Source organism: Propithecus coquereli, unplaced genomic scaffold, assembly GCF_000956105.1.
Source record: "Propithecus coquereli isolate 6110/MARCELLA unplaced genomic scaffold, Pcoq_1.0 Scaffold738, whole genome shotgun sequence".
In the NCBI taxonomy this organism is placed as follows: Eukaryota; Metazoa; Chordata; class Mammalia; order Primates; family Indriidae; genus Propithecus; species Propithecus coquereli.
In genome coordinates, this window is record NW_012153485.1 from 33,768 (window position 1) to 53,523 (window position 19,756).

General features: G+C 61.7%; 1 protein-coding gene across 1 annotated transcript in view; it reads left to right on the forward strand.

Moving 5' to 3' along the window:
* Window positions 1–13,421, forward strand: part of TMEM255B (transmembrane protein 255B) — a 28,366-nt gene extending 14,945 nt beyond the window's left edge. Inside the window, exons 4-9 of the mRNA XM_012661826.1 lie at window positions 786–875; window positions 5,682–5,762; window positions 6,808–6,893; window positions 7,994–8,153; window positions 9,301–9,444; window positions 13,281–13,421. Coding sequence (XP_012517280.1) covers window positions 786–875; window positions 5,682–5,762; window positions 6,808–6,893; window positions 7,994–8,153; window positions 9,301–9,444; window positions 13,281–13,421 — 702 coding nt within the window. The remainder of the gene's footprint in view (window positions 1–785; window positions 876–5,681; window positions 5,763–6,807; window positions 6,894–7,993; window positions 8,154–9,300; window positions 9,445–13,280) is intronic.
* The last annotated feature ends 6,335 nt before the right edge of the window (window positions 13,422–19,756 follow it).

The window sequence follows — 19,756 nt, forward strand, 5'->3', positions numbered from 1 at the left end:
CATGCACACAGAGACACATGCACGTGCACACACACGTACACAGACGTACACAGATGCGTGCACAGGTCACACGTGCACGCACACTGGCATCCTCCTGGAGCACAGTTAAAAATCCACTGACCTGGAGGAACTCATAGGACCATGAGAAGTCATGTACAGATCAGTGCACGTTTCCCACGGAGGAGGCAGATCAGGAATTGGCCTGACAGTTTTTTCCATTCCTCTGAGGTCTGGGGGTGGGGCTTTTTTCCTGTCTCCCTGCTCAGCTGCCATGCAGGGTCTGCCATCGCGGGGACTTTGTCAGCCTTCTTGGGGGAGTGCGGCCCTTGGCTTCTCTTGGAGGTCAGAGGCCTTGAGTGGGGCTGACGGGCCCCAGGACCCGTGGGCTGCGCTCGGCCACGGGAGGCCCTGAAGGCCGTCAGCAAGGTACCTGCCAAGTCCACAGCTGTCACCTTGGGGCTGATGGCCCTCGCCTGGACAGGCCCCCCTGGAGATTGGTGTCCTGGAGGGCGGAGGGCCTGGAAGCCCCCGCTTTACCGGCTGGGAGGAGCAGGCAGAGTGTCAGGAACGGGCCGCGCTCGTGGGGCCGGCACACCTGGGCCGTGGTCTCCTCTTCCTCGAAGCTCTGCGTGCCTCTGCGATGTCCGCAGAGGACAAAACACGTCCCAGCCACGGGGCCTCTTCGGTGTGGCCCAGCCCTTGTTCCTCTGAGACCGGGGCCCTCCTCCCTGCCCAAACACACGTGTTTGTCACAGCCGGGAACCTGTTCCTCTCCTTTGTTGCAGCTGGTGGCGGCAGTGGTGTTCATCAGCTTTGGCGTGGTGGCGGCATTCTGCTGTGCCATTGTCGACGGCGTGTTTGCGGCACGGCACATCGTGAGTACTTGTCTGTGTTCATGCTCGCCTGCTGGGGCCAAAAAGCTTCCCTGAAGAAACAAGAGTTCCGTCTTGCGGAGCTCAGCCCAGACGTCAAACTGCCGTCCCCACCACGGGTGCTGCTGTCTCTCCTGGCACCTCCTGCAGAGGGGACATCCCTGCTCACGACCCACAACCCACACGTCATGCTAACCACACGTAACACACCACACACATCGCCGACCGCACGCAACCCACGCCCCGCGCACACCCCACATAACACACCACACACACACCCCACTCCACACACCTCACGTACCACTGATCACACGCCACCCACACCCCATGCACGTGCACCACACATGCCACACGTACACCATAAACACACCACACACCTTGCATCTCACACCACATACTTTTATGCACATGTAACACCTCCCCACACACCACAGACACCACATGTGATACATCACACAACACACACCGCACATACCCCCACGCTGCCCCCCCCACACCACACATGCACACACACACGTACCACACACATGCACCCACACACCAGATGTTAGAGTTTGTCACGCACGCTGCCTGGTGGTTGTGTCACAGGTGTCTCCAGGCTCTGGGCCTCAGCCTGTCTCTCTAAGTCGTGTTTCCCCTGCAGGGCTGCGTGGTGAAGGGTCAGGACAGGGTTGGCACCTTGGTGGGTGATGGAGCAGCCCTCACACCCGGGAAGGGCCCCCGGCGTGCCCGTGGGGTGGTTGTCCAGAAGTGCCTCCTTGGACCTAAGACGCCGCTGGCGGAAACACGGCTGCCCCTGCGTGTACTGCTGGGGAGAGAACCAGTGTGAATCGTGGTTCCGGGAGGGGGTGTGGGCAGGTGCTCCTGCCGACAGACGGCCGTCTCCACGTCCCTCTTGCGGCCAGCCCAGGCCAGCCCTGGGCCCACTGGCCGACGGAGAGGGTGTGGTCCTCACTTCCGTGTCCTGATACCCACCGCAGCCCCACACTCAGGGCCCACCAGATGCTCGTGATTGGGGAAGACATGGGCCAAGCCCAGAGGACTGCAGACTCCTTCCTGCTTCAGCCCCTACCAGGCTGAGCCTTATCTGGACGCTCACCTGTCACCTGCCACTGCTTCCTGGCTGTAACTGACCTGCTCTTGTGTCTCCGAAGGCTGAGATGGAGTGGAGATGGGTCTGCAGGCCATTCTGGGAACCCCGGATTTGGAGGGGAGACCTGGCTGCCCTCTGGTTGTCTGTCTCCAAGACGTGGCTCCACCTCTGGCCCGGGGACGCCCAGGCCACTCCTCAAAGAGACAGGAGGCGGCTGAGCAGGACTCAATGCATGGGCCCCACCCAGAGCAGTGTGTGCTTGGACGGGACCCCCATCCGACCACGGCAATGTGTGCTCCTGGGCGTCTGCGAGAGTCACTGTTTCTGTTTTTCGGAGAAACAGGACCCAGTGCGGCTGCAGGTCAGTTAGTTGAGGCTTCAGTTCCAGCTCACAGCGGATGCCCTCTGCCGGAGAAGTGCCCAGGTTTTAATTTAGTGGCTGATTTGGGGGCAGCTTCAGTGGCGTGTGGTGTCAGAGGGCGTGCCCTTGCCTCCTGGCCATTCCCTGTCCATCCCCCATGCCACAACCACTCGCTCAAGTCCTGCGTGCGGCAGGTGCCCGTAGGGTGAACTGACCAGGGGCCAGAGTGTAGCCATGTTAGGCCTGTGGGCAGCACTGTCGCAGCCACTCAGCTCTGCCGTTGTAGCGAGAGAGCAGCCACGGCACATGCTGGGAAACCATGCACAGGAGCCGGCAGCGGGCGTGATCTGCAGCCTTCCCAAGACAGACCGGGTTTAGCTGGGTTTTACCTGGTTTTCAGCCTCATGATGAATGTGGCGACCTTGTTACTGGTAGTTTACGTGGACCATTAAGAAATAAAAACCACGTGAAATGTTCTTCCTGAGCACCCGCTTAGCAAAGCAAAATCCCTTTCTTAGCCAAGTGGCATCGGCTCCTTCCCTTGCCAGTCCCAGAGGAGGTTGAGGGATCCCCAGAGAAGCACAGTTTCTGGCTTCCTAGTAAATTCAAAAACTAAGCTTGTGTTAAAGATTGAGCGTGGACTGAGGTAGGTTACAGTTGTGTTTCATTCAAGCTAATGAGAGTTATTTCATCTTGATTGAAATGTCAAGATTGGACAGTGAAACCAAACCCATGGTGCTGCTGCATCAGGGACAGGAAGTGTGGCTCCCGCAGGAGCTGGCTGGGCCCCGGAGCCAGTGGGTGAGGCAGCTCTTGGGCTGGGAGACGTGAGGGTGGCTTCCAGGCGACCCACGAATTTGGACCTTTTTGGCAGGGCCTCAGTTATCGTCTGAAAAGAGTGTTTTCACGTCACAAGGCGTGATTGTGCACATGAAGAACAGCAGCTGCTCACAGGGCAGAGAGTTTGTCACCTGAGTTTGTCACCCACATGGAACTGACACCCAGTCGCTGGCTGAATTGTCCGGGAAGCAGACGCTCGACGGTTGCTGATGTGCAGGCCTTGCTGGGAACAGAGCCCCGAGAGGGAAGGGAGGAGTAGAATCGGGGGCTGATACGGTGCCTGGCCAAGGGTCTCAGTGGCTATGACCCTCTGTCCCAGCCGGTCACCTTGGGGGCCTGGACTGCTGGCGTCTCATAGCCTACCGTGGCCCCACAGGGGGTGAGCGTGTGTGTGGAGGGTCACCTCGTGAGCGGTGGTCTGGCCCCAAGCATTCCTGCCCTGGGACAGAAGGTGGCAGAGAGAGGGGCGTCTCCACCTGCAGTGCGCCCTGGTCATGCCCTCTCAGGAAGGTGGCTACCTTTTCCACGTGAGGTCACAGTTGGATCTCGGGGGTCCAGCCTCTCCTGCTTAGTGCTGCTTGGGGAAGACATTTGAGGCGGCATCTGGAGTCCACCACAGCTACCGCCCCTCACACCAGCCACGGGGCCTGGGGTGGAACCTCAGGGCTATAAAGGTGCAGCCGTCCTCCCCAGCCCACGGCCTGGCCCAGGTTCGGTGCTGTTTCTGATGACGTGCGACTGGGCAGCGCAGTGCAGAGGTTCCTGCTCATCCTTGTCGACATGCTGGGCTCTGACCACACAAGTTGCGAGGCCTTGATCCTGCCACAGGCCACCATCACAGAGCACACGATGCTTCCTGTCCTGCAGCCTCGGGCTGTCTGGACGCCCTTCTGGGCAGCGTGCAAGGTGGGGGGAGTGAGGATCCACCACAGCACACCTTGCTGGGGTCATAGGCTATCCCCTTGGGGACCTGGCCGCTGTTGCCAGTGGGTTCCGGGGGACTCAGGTCCAGAAACAGGGCAGGATTGTGACTTTGTTCTGGGGCGACCTGCCCCTGTCCTCTGATTGCTTGTGTGCAGCGGGGCCTCACTGGCCACTGCTCTGCTGGCTGCTTCCAGGGCTCTGCGGGCCGGCCCAGCGCCTCCCCAGCCTCCGTGGTTGTTACTGTCACTGCTGCTCCCACCCTCTGGGGCCTGGTGCCTCCCTGTGGCTCCCTGTGCCCAGCCTTGGTGCCCTGCCTGCAGAGGACCCGCCAGGGTACCCTAAGAAGTAGACGTGGGGCAGAGTCGGGAGCTCAAAAGGTCTGCTGAGGCAGCGCCTGTGAGAGGCACCAGGGCTGCAGGACGCGGCTGGAGAACCCACTGGCTGCGTGTCTGCTGGCCAGAGATGGGCAGAGACAGGCACCTGTGCCCCCCGTCTTGTGTGGTCCTGGCCGGGGCCGCCCTCCTAGGGCGCGAGCGCAGCGTGGAGGCTCCGGGCACCTCCACACACCAGCCCTTGCTCGAGTGGGATGGGTGGGTGGAGGAAATGGATGGATTGATGGTGGCTTAATGGATGGATGGTGTCCCTGGGTGGAGGAAAGATGGATGATAGGTTGATGGGTGGATGGAACGATGGATGATGGATGGGTTGATAGGGATGAATGGAAGGAAGGATGGATGGATGATGGGTTGGTGGATAGATGGGTAGATGATGGATGCATTGGATGTTGGATGGATGGATGGATGGATGGATGGTGGATGGAAGGATGATGGGTTGGTGGATTAATTAATGATGGATGGTCGATGGATGGATGCGTAGATGACTGAACGATTGGGTGGGTGGGTGGATGATGGATGGGTTGATGGGGATGAATGGAAGGAAGGACGGATGGATGGATGGTGGATAGAAGGATGATGATGGATGGATGATGGGTGGATGATGGATGCAATGGATGTTGGTGGATGGATGGATGGATGGAAGGATCATGATGGATGATGGGTTGGTGGATTAATGAATGGGTGGATGGATGACGGTTGGGTTGATGGGGATGAATGGAAGGAAGGGTGGATGGATGCATAGATGATTGAACGATTAGATGGATGGGTAGGTGGATGGATGATTGGCTGGTTGGTTGGATGCATCAAATAGTTTGAAATCCTTTTTACTGTCTTCTTAGTAGGGAAAAAATGTTTTCTTTTAAGAAAAGAGAGAGGAGTCCAGGTGGCTGTGCTGTAGACTTGTAGGGGTGCCCCTCAGAAGGTCCACAGGCACCTCCCTTTTGCTCTCTTGTGGTGACGGATGGAGAAGACGTGTCAGCCCAGCCTGTGGGGACTGAGGGTGCCCTCCCTTGAGCTTTCCACCAGCCGCGACCCGGACGCAGGAGCCCAGTGCCCTTGGAGGAGCCGTGCAATCTCATGCTTGCGTTCTCTGGCGGGGAGGCTTGAGCCTGGGGCAGACAGGCCCGCAGTCACCCCTGACCCCTCCTGACTGGAGCCGACCCTCCCATTCCATCTGTGTGTGTCCATTTCTCTAGGAGCCGAGGCCTCTCACCACAGGAAGATGCCAGTTTTACTCCAGTGGGGTAGGATACTTATATGACGTCTACCAGACAGAGGTGAGTGAGGCCATTTGGTGTTTACACCGACCCCGTGAGGTTTTCTGTGTCCCTGGTCGACATCTGGATGTTTTGATTCTAACGGTTCCTCATGTTAGAGGGTGGTGATGCTTACAGCTGGGGGTGGTGACACTTACAGCTCGGTTTGTTTTTGCGCTGGCCTTGCCATTTTAACGTACCGTGTTTACTTTGGAGTCACAGCTGCAGGCTGGCTTCTTTGACACGGAATAGTCTTGGAATTTATTTGTCCAATTCTATGTGGCGTTTCCAGTTAGCACTTTCTACTGACTTAATTATTGCAATAAAAAGCTAAGATAATACTTTCACACTGTGGGCCAAGGACAGGTGCAGCCTGACTTCATTCTCCCTCCAAGTGAGTGAGAGGCCAGGAACACGACGGTGCGCGATGGCACGCCACCCTCTCTGGGACCATGCCGGGAGCACTGGCTCCACACGGGCTCTCGTGTCTCACGCCAGCGCTGTGTAGACTTGTCAGTTTAACCAGACTTGGCCTCTCAAACTGAGCACAAAAGTCAGAGGAGGCGGAAACGGAGACGAAAACTCCGTGGCTGACGCCCCCACTGGCTCAACGCCCAGCTGTTCTGGGATTCTGCACAAACAGCCGGGAGGTTGTCGAGTGCTGGGCAAGGTGGCATTCCGTGTGCCTCGGGCCTTCGTGCGGCCTGTCTCCGGGCGGTGGCAGGCGTCTCCTCCAAGGCTGCCCTGCTGGAGGGAGCCCTTGGGCACGCTCTGTTCCGATGTGCCCCAGCTCCCCAGGCCCCTGTGCAGTCCCCACCCGTGGGCCCTTCCTGCCACGCACCCTGGTGTCCTGTCCTGGTGGAGGCTGGTTCCCCTCCACTCCTGGGATCAGAGAGAGATGGGGTCCGCTCTGTCTCCTGCGTGCCCCAGAGGCCCGTGTGGCCGAGCTGGCCCCTGCAGCGAAGAGTCCCGCGCCTCCCTGTTCTGCTGGGAACCAGGCAGCCCTGCCTACTCGAATGAGCACTCGGGGCCTCGGGGCCACCTGACCGGGTCTCTCTGCTCCCAGGTCACCTGCCACTCCTGGAACAGTAAGTGCCAGCTGAAGGTGAGAAGCAACACCTGCTACTGCTGCGACCTTTATACCTGCGAGAGGTGAGGGGTCTGCAGGGAGGGGCACATGCAGGGCCTCCTCCTTCCCTGACGTTGTGCTGTTTGCCAGCCCAGCACCTTGGCCAGCCTGCTTGTGTGGCCCCGTCCCTCCATCTTCCGCATTCCCCTCACCTATGCTGAGGAAGGGCCGGTGGCATTCACGGGGCTGCTGAAAACGCTTTGCAAATCTCCACGGCAGCCCCCCCAGGGGTGGTGGGCTTCGGCCAGGGGCAGCCCCCCTGAAGCAGCCTCCTTGAGCCCAGCCCGACCGGCAGGCAGGGGCTGGGGACCTCTGACCCTCTGTGCCTGGTGCCTGGCTCTGCCCACATGCAGCGTCGGACCAGCGGGCAGTGGTCACACTCTTCTTGTTGACTGAATAGCTGGGACGACTGGTTCTACATGTGCAGGATGAAATGGGGCCTATTCTCTTTTAAAGTTGCATTCACAGCTTGAGCACCATGCACGACCAGCAGGAAATTTAACATGGGCTCCTTGGGACCCTCCCGGGGTTTGAGCTACACTCGCCTCCTTCCCCAGGAAGAGGCTTCTCTTGTCTCCCAGCCAGTGGGGAGGCAGCGTGCACAGTGGGTCCTCTCGGGACAGGCTGCAGACATGAGGATGTCCTTGGTCCTCATGGAGGGTGGAGCTGAGCCCTCAAGCATCCCTGCTGGGGCAGCTGGGCCCTGAGGCTCAGGTCCGGGTGGGGCCAGCTTCTATGTCCTGCCTGCCCTGAGGACTCAGCTGGCGTCACTTCTTGGGGACCTCGTGGTCCGACCCTCCCCCACCCTGCCCAGGGACATGGGCACCCAGACTCCCCAGGGGAGTTTTGTGCTATGGCCGCAGGCCTGTGTCCGAGCCCACTCATGGGGCCTGTCCCAGACCTTCGGCCCTTCAGGGCCTCTCTGGACTGAGGCCCAAAGCTGCTCTGGTTCGCTGGCCGCCCCAGGTGCGGGGCTTACTGGGCCCAGCGCTAACTCCCTCCCCTGCCCTGCATGGCGCAGGTTGTGAGGGTGGCTGGCCTTGGCTTAACAAGCGAGGTGAGGTCTGCGGACTACAGCTCCAATGGTCGGGGCTGGTGACACCGCTGTCCCCTCGCTGTGCAGCGCAGAGCCCTCGCCCACCTACTACGAGTTTGTCGGCGTGCGCAGCTGTCAGGACGTGGTCCACCTCTACCGCTTGCTCTGGGCCTCGGCGGTTCTGAACGTGCTGGGGCTGTTCCTGGGCATCGTCACAGCCGCGGTCCTGGGGGCCTTCAAGGACATGGTAAGTGGCATCCTCGACATGGGCCAGCACCCCAGGTCCGTGTCCCCTGGGGTGGGCCGTCAGGTCTGCAGGGTGTTAGGGTGGCTCTCCCGTCCTCTTGGGGCATCTGTTTGTTCCAAACCAGATATTCTCATGGTTGTCCCCTCTGGCAGACCTGCCACCTGCCCCGGAGAGGGGATGGCAGCGCGGGGGCAGCCCCCAGGAGTGTGAGTCATGGCCCCCAGCTGGGACCCCTTCCTGAGGGCCCAGTGTCAGCTCAGGGCCACAGCAAATGGACGTGGCAGCTGAAACCCTCCCTGGGTGATTTCTTGCAGCGACTGGTCGCTGGCGTTTTTAGTGACTCAGTGTGGACGTCTCCCAAGATGCGCTATGTAGCCTCTCAGTCTGTCAGGGCATTTCGCGCTCCCAAACAAGCTGGCACCCCAGCTCTAGCCCTCGGGTCCCAGGTCTCCAGAAGGATCCCCCGGGGCCGACTCAGCGTCCTGGGGGGCGCTTTGGTCTCTGTGTGCCTGGGCCCCATCCTCAGGGCCACTCCAGCTCAGCCCCCTTCGCCCTCCCCGGCGCAGGCTCTGCGTCCCACACCCCGCTGCGCAGTCCCCCTCACCTTTGGTCTCGGAGGCTGCCGGTGCCTGGAAGCCCCGGGCCCCTCCGAGTGGGGGCAGTGGTGGCGTGAGCCAGAGCCTCCCTCCGTTTCCTGAGAGCTATAACCGCCCGAGCGGGACCCCTGAGGCCTTTGGCAGCCCTTGGTCTCCCCTGGTTCCTTGAGGGGTCCCTGTGCCCCCAAGGGTGTGCCCACCGGCTCAGTGGATTTGGGAGGACCGCCCCGAGCCGTGCTCCCGACCAGCTCTGAGAGTGGTTTTCTTGCTTGTCCCAAAAACACACCAAAGAGCCTCAGCCAGTGTCCCTTGGTGTGACTGGCTGCCTGTGAGTCCCAGGGACAGATGGCAGCACAGCCGGTCTAGGTGACAACAGTGTCCAGGACACGGGGACCCTCCTTCTGGACCCACACAGGAGGGGCCAACTCCCCTTCCCCAGCTTGAGGATGGGGCTCCCCAGAGCAGGGCGGAGTTCGTGGCCAAGGGGTGCGGCCTGGGCGGGCGTGAGGACTGCTGTGCCGACCACCTGCCTGTCTTCTGTCCTGCGACAGGTGCCTCTGTCCCAGCTGGCTCTCGGCCCGTCCGCCCCGCCTCAGATCCTGTACAGCCCTGCCCAGCAGGTCCTGGCCTACGCGGGATTCTGCCAGCCGCCCACCACCATCCCGACCTGCTCCTCCTACCCTCTGCCCCTGCAGGTAGGGCCAGCGTCCCCTAGTGGGGTCGCACGGGACGGGGCCGGTCCCCTGGTTTAGGGAGTGTGGATGTGGAGCCAGCCTGGCGGGCCGTTGGGGGTGACAACAGGGTGTGGCCTCCTCACAGGGACAGCTGGCACCTGGGGGTCTTCACTCTTCGTGGGCTGGGAGTCGCATGGTGCTCTCAGGTCAGGGCAGCTTCCTGTGAGTGTGAGCGGGGCCCCGGCTGCCAGGTGGCCATGTGTCCATGAGCACAGCGGTTACTTAGGTGGATTTGCCAGGATCCAGCCAAACTTCATTGACAAAATGGTGGTTTTTTCAGGGTTCCCCTGTGTAATGCTGTGGACCTTGGAGACCATTCAGGGAAGGGGCCCCCGTTTCTGTGGGAGCCTTGGCTCAGCCCGGTTCCACGCCTGGTCTCAGCTGCTGCTTTGTGTAGCAGGAAGGTGCCGGGCATGGTGCGGGGGACAGACCCTGACTGTCCTGGGTCGCTCTGGGCCCCTGTCGGTGCTGCCCGCCTTGGCCCTGTGTGGCCACCCCCCGTGGGTGCCGGGCAGGGTGGGTGCTGCACAGTCTCTGCCCACTGCAGGCAGGGGCACTGCCAGCTGTGTGCCAGGACCGTTCTAGACGCACCCAGCACCCCGGGGCAGAGCCGGGAGCCCCTGGTCCATGCAGGTCCGGCTTCCCTTCCGGGTGGGGTGCTTACCCATAGGGCCGGGCTGACTGGCGGATTCTGCAGTGACAGCAGCAGCGTCCCCTGAGTGGTCCGTGTCGGCTGGCTGTGACGGTTCATGACCCTATCACGTGTGCGTGACACACTTCTGCGCCGGGGGGGGGGGGCAGGCAGGACGAAGGCGGGGGTCATTGGTCTAGAAGCCACACGTCTGCAGGTGTCCGCGGGGGACCCACTCCTGGTGGGTGGAGCCGGCGGGAAGCGCAGTCTTGCCTGGAAACGGTGGCTGCCTGGGGCAGGTTTACACCCCCGCCTGAGTGTCAGGTCCCCGACCCTGAGTGGCCAGGCTTGGGCAGGGTCTCAGCTCGCCGCCGGAGTGGGGGCCTGTGCCAGGGACGTCCTGGAGGGAGCAGGGACCGGCAGCTCCAGGTGGGGGCCCAGCCCCCGGGACCTGTGGGGTGGGGGTGGCCAGAGGCCGTGGTCCGGATCGGCCCTGTGGAGGACAGCCTTTCTCTGTGCCCCAGTGTCCTCCTCGCACCTTACAATAAAGTGGGGGTCATGCTCCCCGGGCCGTGTGGGGGCCCTGTGCTCCTGTCAGAGAGGCCCCATGTGAGGTGGGGGCCGTCTGGTCTGGTGGAGTGGCTCACAGGTGGTGGCCCGGTCCCCGGGCGGGGGAGTTCCCGACTCCGGAAGATGAGGCCCCTCGTCGTGGGTGCTGTGGCCGTTTCTGCTGCCGTGGCTTGGGAAGGGGCTGTTCCTAAATGACCATGTGGTGGCCACTCCAAGGACAGGCGCATCCGGGTGGCATGGCAGAGGCCACTGAGCCCCATGGCCTCCCTCTCCCGGCCCCACCCCGGGGACGGCAGCATGGAGGGCACTGTTGGAGCAGCCGCCTTGCCCGGGACCTCTGCCCCACTCTCCGCATCTTCTGCGGGAAGTTTGCGAAGCCCAGAACTCAAGACTCGCCTGGCAGGACTGTCTGCGGGGATGCGGGGCCGGGTGGGCGCTCCCACGGGGGTCTGGCCGCCATCTGACAGACACCAACTTGGGATCGTGTGGACGCCAGGAACTTGCGGCCAGGAGTGCAGCCTGCACGGCGTCTTCCATCCTCAGCACCACGTGTCCGTGGGGAACGGGAGGGGGAGAAAGGGACCGCGTCAGCCCGTCCCTCCCGTCGGGTGCCGGGACCTCGGGCTGCCTGAGCTGCGCCGGTGCCGCGGGCTGGCCGGCAGGAGTGTGCGTCCTTCCCTGCGGTGCTGCGGCGATGGGAAGCAGAGCCCCGTCGTGGGCAGGTGGGGGACCCACTGCCCCCATGACACCCTGACTGTGGGACGCGGGTGGGTTCGTGTGTCCTGAGAGCGTTTGCGGCCTCCTCTTCCACCTCGAAGGCTCTGGCTTCTCATGAAGAACAGACACTCCCCTCTTCCAATCTGGAGGCCTGGCGGCCCCCAGGGGCCAGGCTGGCTCTCCACGCCGGCGCGTGTGGGCGCGTCACTGCAAGTGCGTTAGCGACCAGTCCCATGGAGAAGGCAGTCGGCTGAGATGCTGCGTGTTTCCTGGGAGAAGAGCACGAGAGACGCTGTTTGGTCCACAGGGAAATACTTGAAGCTTCTGTTGGGGTCGTGTGCAGCAAAAATGCTCCCACGTGACAGACCCTGTGGGCTGGGGCCATGTGAGCAGTTAGTGGGAAGGAAGAGCCCAGCGGGTCCGTGTGCCCTGCACTGAGCCGTCGCCCTGGGGCCAGATGCAGGGAGCCTGGGCGGCCAGCAGTGGGCGTGTGGACAAGGACTGGCAGAGGTTTGACTTTTGTCCCCTTACTGACAAATTTCCTGTTCCTCCCTCCCTGGTTCCTGGGGTTCACTCCGTGGTTCCTGGGGGTTGACTCATGGTTCCTGGGGTTCACTCCATGGTTTGCTTGGCTCCTTGTAGACAGGAACATCAGGACACTGCAGGGGTTGAGCCGAGAGCCCCCAACAGAGAATGTTCTCTAGAATGTTCTTCAGGGCTCCTTTGTGCCCTGGGGCTAGAAGGACGTGTATGTCTGAGGGAGAAGTAGACGGAGGCTAGCCAGGGCCCAGCCGTTGATCCTGAGATCCAGGCCGCAGTCCCTGCCGAGCACGGTGGTGGTGAGGACCCTCCTGCTGGCTCCTGGGCCTTCCGTGTGGGGCTGCGTCCAGCGATAGTCGCGGACAGGCAGGCGACCGCTCAGCACCGCGGCACAGCTGGTAGATCAGAGTTTAAGAAACTTGTCCTGAGTTACGGGAAGGAGGAGTTTTTCTGTTTATTTATTTAAATACTGATTTTAAGAAGGAGTTTTTTACCCCGTAGAACTTCAGGGGAATAAAGCAAAAAAACTAAAAGCTTTGTTGCCAGATGGAGAAAGACTGAAAATTTCATTGATTTGAAAACCGCGCCATTTCCCAGCATGCTTCTCATCTCAGAACTGCTGGAGCGAGTCTCTGTGCCAGTCGGGGTTCTCCGGGGACAGAACCCGGTCGGGGGGGTGTGTGCGCATGTGTGAGCAGAGGGGCCGCCGGCTTGGGACGACTCAGGTGGTTGCAGTTCTGGAACCCGTAGGGCTGGGCCGACGCTGAGTCTGGGTCCCTCCTCCGCGGGCTCCTTGGTCTTTTCCTCCTGAGGCCTTCAGTGGGCGATGAGGCCCCCTTTAGTGAGGGTCAGCTGCTCCATCAAAGCCGGCAGATTTAAATGTCTCATTGGAACGATGCCTTCACAGCAGCACCCAGACTGGCATTTGACCACGTGCCTGGTCAGCGCTGTGGCCCAGGAGACAGAGTGAACCATCACGCCATGCTGCAGAGATCCATGCTTTTGGTTTTTTCCCTAAAATACAAAGTGTTGGGTGAGCCAGGGCCCCAGCTCCCAGTTGCCCGTGTTGGTTTTGGAGTCAGACAAAAGGCTGGTGGCCTGAGGGGTCCCGGAGCCCTGGATGTGCAGAGTGGACTCTTCTGGGGGTCTCCCCACGTGGCTTTGATGCTGAGTTTGTGCCAACAAAGCCCCGGCCGCAGCCCCTCTCTCCCACCCTCAGCTGGGCCGGGCGGTTCTCTCCAGGAGGGCCCTGGGCCCCGCAGGACCTGGGTGGAGCCCCCACGTGGACGGCGTAGGGCAGGTCTCACCTGCTGACGGGCACCCTCTCTGTTTGTTGCAGCCCTGTGGCAGCTTCCTGTGCGAGGACACGCAGCCTCCCACCCAGCCGGCCTCCAGCTCCGGGCCTCCGCCCCAGGCCCCGCCGCGCTATGCACCAGCCTCTTTCCCCCCAGGGGAGAAACCACCCCCCTACGCACCCTGACACAGGCGTAGATTGGAAAATATCTTTTTAGTTTTTGGCGCTTTTTTTTTTTGTTTAAAAAGGTAGCCTGTAGAAATTCTACATCTATGGCCAACCTCCTAGAGAATCCAAGAGAACGTTCTGGAAGTCTTCACCTTCCTTCTCTCTTCTATGGTGAGGAGAGGCAGGGACGGGCAGGGGAACAGGCCCCGGTGGCGAGTCTGGGGGCACCAGGGCTCGCGCCTCTCTCAGCACATGTGCTAACACCGAGTAGGGCGACAGCTCTTGCCTGAAGCTCCTCGTTTGCACGCTGCTGTTCGGGTGTTTGGTCCCCGCTTACGAGGACGGCTCCATCCCCTGCCTAACGTCAGCGCCTACCTAAGTGTTACGTTCATGAGGGGAAGGCCCCGCGTGTCCCTGCGTGAGGCTTATTTTCTAAGGCAGTGTGCTGTGTTCACACACGTGAGTGTTCGTGTCCCCACAGAGACCAGGTCCCCGCTGGCCCCTCAGTGCTGCGCTCCGAGATTTGCTGGGATGAAAGGACGCTCTTACTCCAGCACCTGACGCTGTTTCAGGCCTGTGGGGGCGGCAGCCTGTGTGTGCTGCGGCCTCCCCAGCCCTGGGGCGCACACCGCGTGTCCCCTGCCGGGAGGTTTCCCACCGCGCTGTCTCCCAAGTGGGGTGTCCAGGCTTTGGCTCCCAGCTGAGCTCCCCCGCATGTGGGGACCCCCTCGCCGGCACGGCGTTTGACCTCTGCCCCGAGTGGGATGGCAGGAGGGTGGTTCCAGGCCCCTCAGCTCGAGCCTGGGGCCTCCGTCCTCCCTGTTCTGCCAGGCAGACCCCCTGGCACGGGCAAGCGCCCAGGAGCTGCCAGACCCTGGACAGAGTGGCAGGCTGGCATCCCCCACACAGGCGGGAGGTCAGGACGGGCTGCCCCCCAGCTGCCACTTTGGTAAATTGATGATTTTGAGCTGAAGTTGCTTGAAAAACAGCGAACACAGGGAGAGGCTTTCTCTGAACTCCAGAAAGACAGGTCTTCCGGCAGGAGCTCGAGGGTGACCAGCGGGAATGTGGGCTGTCCTGCAGGAGGAGCGGGCCTTCCCCAGACAGGCTCCCGGGGGCCCCATCTGGGTGTCCAGGGCCCGCTCCTTCCTGACAGCTGCTGACTGTCCCCCGTGGAGATGTCGTGTGTAGGCTGCCAGACCTGCCCCCCGGGGTGCCCACTTTCCCCCCTGACGCCCTCATGTGTGGAATAAACGTGTGCACCTTGTCTCCCATCGGCCTGCCTGTTGCCAGTTCGCTTCACGGGACCAGCTGCCGTGCCGGGGAGGTCCACGGGGGGCTCCCCACTTCCAGTCCGGGGCCTGTGGGAGAAAAGCCCACGTTGGCGGGAGATGCGGTCTGTGAGGATTCCCGTCCCACGCTCCATTCCCTAGCGCAGACGGCTTCCCGGAAGGCCCGCGGCCACGCATGGATGGCGATGGGCCTGGAGTGCAGAGAACACTCGGCGGATGGACCCGGGAGCCGCGACCGGTCTCCTGAAAGACAGCTCCTCCAGCAGGAACTCGAGGGTTACCTGTCTTTTGGGAAAGGGCTGGGACCACCACCGGTCTGTGGACCCCTCACATCAGCCCCATGGGCCTGTTTTCCAGGGAGGTGACCTGGGCTCCTTCTCGGTACTGACCAACACTGGACTCCGAGGGGAGTGTGGCCCCCGCCCGCCAGGAGGCAGTCCTGGCTGGCGTGCTTGAGCTTGAGGCTTCTTCTGAGGCTGAGGTCGGAATGCTGTCGATAGCACTGTCACTTGGCGATTTGGAGGTTAGGTAACAAGCTCAGATCTCGCTCGCTTACTTGATTGGCTGTGGGCACATCTTCAGAAGTAGCAAAATCAGCACAAATCAGCACAGACCGTTCCCCTGGCTGAAGTGGCGCTCGTGGACCTACGGTGAAATCACACAAAGCGTTAACCCCCCACACCGCCTCCTTCACGGCTCCCAGTTTGACCCGGACAGCTGGCCATCCCCAGCGACCAGAGCCTCCGCAGGGCCCTCCCCCCAGACACTCAGGGCCTCTGCTCGGCCCCGGGAGCTGTCATTTCTGGGGGCGCCCTGAGGACCAGGCCAGAGCCAGCCGGGGGGTGTGGCCTGGGCAGGCCCTGCCTGCGCCCAGAGCCTGATTCGAACCTTGTATGAACAGTAACGTGTGAAAAGAGAATCCAGTTCCCATAACATGGGTGTTCCCTGTCTAGATTACATGTCAGAACATAGGAGGAGATTCTTGTTTCTAGTGGGCTATCAAGCACCATGGCAGTTTTGGGAAGGAAGGCAGAGCCCACGTCCTACACTCCGAGAGGGGGCAAGGCCAGCCGGGCACGCGGGCCACAGCCTGGCTGCAGCTGGACTGGTGTTGAAGACGAGCTTCCAGCGTCTCCCAACAGTCAGCTCTGCTTGCAAAAGCAGAGAGCAAGCTCCGTACTTCTAAAGCCAGGCTTGTTATTCTAGGGGCTTTCAGTGTGATTCAAGCCCGGGCATCCACAGATACTCTCCTCTGTGCTCCCAGCTACGCCAGGATGTCTGTGCATGGACCACAGCCAGCTCACCAAGGTGTCTGCTGTCTGCACCAGACTTGGGGTGCTGCCCTGGGTTCTGGGGTGCTTCCCTGGGTTCTAGGGTGCTGCCCTGGATTCTGGGTTGTGATACTAGGTTCTGGGGTGCTACCCTGGGTTCTGAGGTGCTGTACTGGGTTCTGGGGTGCTGTCCTGGGTTCTGGGGTGCTTCCCTGGGTTCTAGGGTGCTCCCTAGGTTCCTGCCGCGTCCTCCCTGGTACCTGTGTTCCAGCACTGTGAATTCCAGATGACCTTTGCGTGAGGGCATCCGGATGTCTTCAGGCAGTTGCTACCTGTGTAGGTGACTTGACCCCAAACTTACATCTTCAAAATCATCACAGTAATTTGCTTATTTTGTTTCCAAATAAGGTTCCAATTGTTCCTTATTGTTATTTCCAATAAGGTTCTGCCAGAGAAAGTTTTTCTCTGCTGGGAGACGCCGGAGCTTGCCTAACCCCAGCTTTTGTGGCATTTGTAAGTCTTCCCAGCATTTAACTTGGGGATGGCTGTTCCAGGCCCTCTGTGGGCCTTGGGGGCCTCAGGCCGTGTGCTCCGCCCTGCACGTCCACCTGGGAGCAAGGGCTGAGCAGCCCTGTGGGGGATGCGCTGAGGACACGGTCCACAGCGCGCGCCTGCAAACCGCAGGACAGGAGGCGGCTCCTGCGCAGGGATGACCCTGGGGTGGTTTTGTCCTCTGGGCGTAAAAGTCCAGGAAGTTGTGGGTGAGCCAGGTGCCCTGAGCGTGTTCCTGTCAAGGAGCATTGGCCATGGGGCCTGCTCCTCCAGGGCCGAGGGCGCCTTGTTCTGCATGACGAACTGAAGAAAATAGCAAAGAATAAGAGGTTCCTGGAAACTCCAGGAGCAAAGCTGGTTCTGTGATTCCTGGTGGAGCGTCAGCCCCTTGTGCCTGGGGCGGGTCTGCACATGGCGCTGCCTGCTTGGCCCTGGCGGGTCTCCGTGTGCCGGGCACTCTGGGCTCGGCATCTGAGCTCCCAGACTGGCTCTCGCTGCCCCGGGAGCAGTCTGGGCAGGGAGTCTCTGCCCCATGGAGCTGTGGCCACCAAACCCCTGGAAGCCAACCAGGTACCCAAATTCATAAGAGCCACCGTCACCACCCTCTCACGGACCCTGGGTCAGGGACGTGTGGGCCAGGGGCCCCGGGGTGTTCCCCAACACTGCTTTCTCTAGCGTCCCCCAGGCCTGACTTTGTCTTCCCTGGCTTGGTCTTTTCGTCTTGCCTAGAGCCAAAGCTGTTGAAAAATATTCAAGTCCAAGGTCAACAACTTGGTTTGTGCTCTCAAAAATGTTCTTCTCCCTCCCCTAGCCACAAAGAATGTGAATACTTCGGCTCTAGCCTGGTGGTGGCTCCTGGCCCCCCAGGCCCCAGGGGAAGCCCCCACCAGACACAGGGCTCTGGCCCATGCCCGCGGCGGTGTGGCTGGGTACATTCTTTGGTGGCCTGTCTCTGACCAAGTCAGAGGCTTCCCGGGGACAGAGCCTGGTACGGCCTGGCCAGGACCCAGCTCCAACGGCCCCACTGGGCGCTCGCTCACAGCCTGGGCTTAGCGAGGCCTCGCTGGGGCCTGGGGGTGCCCACGCTTTGTGAGGGGTGTCCCAGCTGTGGGGCCCTGTCTGCGTTCACCATTCCACAGGCTGGGGATGTTGGTGTCAGGGATCGGGGTGCTGTGGTCACCTCCCCCGTGCCTCCTGCCTCCTGCGACAGGGTAGCCGAGGTGACAGGCATTTCTCACCCCCCTTGGGGTGCGGGTGGGAGAGCAGCTGTGGGCTGGGGAGGGCGGTGGTTAGAATGAATCTGGCGCCCAGGAAGTCTGCGGAAATGTTTCTAGGAAACAGAGGTGTCAGCCCGCCCAGAGCAGGGGAAGAAGCTCCTCGGCGGGTAGGGAGTGTGGCATAGACTGACCACGCTGCACGTTCCCCAGCTCCTACGTGGTCCAGCCCCCAGAGCTTGAGTGTCCCTCAGCAGAGCTGTGGCTGGCTGGAGGGGCCCCCGCTGCAGGGGAACCTTCCCCCAAGCATTCCAGAGCGGCCTCAGCATGACCCGTAGGTTCTGCAGCGCCAGGGTGTGTCTGGATCTACCGCACACGGCTGGGTCCCCTAGGGCTGCAGGAGGCCCTGTGCACTTCTCCCCGGGCCCCAGTGGGATGGGGTCCTGTGTCCTCAGAGCTGTGCTCACCTGCCCTAGGGCCGTGGCAGAGGGTCTCTGCTCTGTGAGCTGTCAGCATCCCTGCCAGCGCCCTCCCGCCCCCGATGGACAGCTTGTGACTGTCCTCACAGCTGCAAGCCCTGGGCCCTACCGTCCTCAGCCCCCCAGCCACTCGTGTGCCCTGGGGACAGAGCAGGGGCCCTGGGCTTGTCCAGCCTGTCATCCTCCTGTGGGTGTCCATGGTGCCACTGGACAGGCTGGGCGAGAGCCACCACTAGCTCGGGATGGACCTTTCTGGAGGAAATGGCCTGTCTGGCTTTGCGCCGAGAGCAAGGACTGTTTTCTGTTGCGCCGCTGTGGAAACTTAACTGCAAAACCTCTTGGACTAGTTCTCTGAAGGCCTGAAGCTGCCAAAAATGTAGAAAGCAGAGTACCAGAAGGAAGGTGTCCCGCAGCGTGAGGAAATGCAGCACGTCCCGTACACAGGTCATGGGACGCGGCTGGGGGACAGAAAGCTGGCGCCAGGTCCCCAGGAGCCCGGGACACGGGCTGGGTTTGCCACGGACACTCAGTGATGCCAGGTCCTAGGGCTTCTGGGGTGGCCGGCCTGGGCAACTGTGGCCAGCAGGTGGAGCGCACCCACCCGTCTGCCCACCCATGGCGCCAGGTACCGCGTGGGTCCGCGGGCAGGGCGTCTGTACGATGAGCGGCTTGGAGAAGCCCCTGCCCCCTGCAAGGCAGGCCAGGCCCTGGGCGAGGGCTCACCGTCGCTGGCTCCAGGTCGCTGTCACCATGACAGGCAAGCCAGGTGGGGCTGCCCAGGGTCCTCAGGGCCACACCCTCTCTCCACCATGCTGGGCTGGCCACAGCCGCTTTGCGCCCTGCGCCCGGCGCTCCCACCGTGGCAGGTTCCCAGGGCTCCTGCCTTCCCGCTTCCTCTGGCTGAGCTGTAAACCCACATACGTGGCCAGGTGGAGGCACAGGCGCCCTAGCTGTGCGACCAGGCCCCGCCACGCAGCTCTGGGGTTAACTCTGTAGCAGAGCGCCCATGGCCGTGGGCTGACTGAGAGCTAAAATTGCGCACGCCCAAGCTGACCGTGGCTGGAACACAGTGTGGGGGTTGGTATTAAAAATAGTAGAATCTCAGTGTGGCCCTGGGAGCCTGCGCGGGTTCTCAAGTGGGCCCCGCTGCGAGGTGCCCACCTGCTGAGCGCTGGCGCTCCCCCTCGGGACCAGTCCTGCCGCAGCTTCTTCCTGGGGCCTCTGCGCCCCCACTGCCCTCCCCATGGCCCCCGGGTGCGGGCAGGGGTGCATGTTCACAGCCTTTTGTGGGGAGTCGCAGCCCGCTGGGGCCAAAGAGCACCCGTGATCACCGGGCCCCCCTTACAGACAAGGAGACTGAGGCACAGAGCAACCCACCAAAGTGTCTCCTGCTTCCGGCATGTTCCAGGCCAGACTGGACTTCGCTTCTTAAACAGAGAACACGTGGGGCCCAGGCAATAGGTTTGTCCCAGGAGGAAGGAGAGTGTGGCCGGAGCTGCGCCCATGTCCTTCCTGCCCGGCTGGCGGACCTCCTCGCTCTCAGAG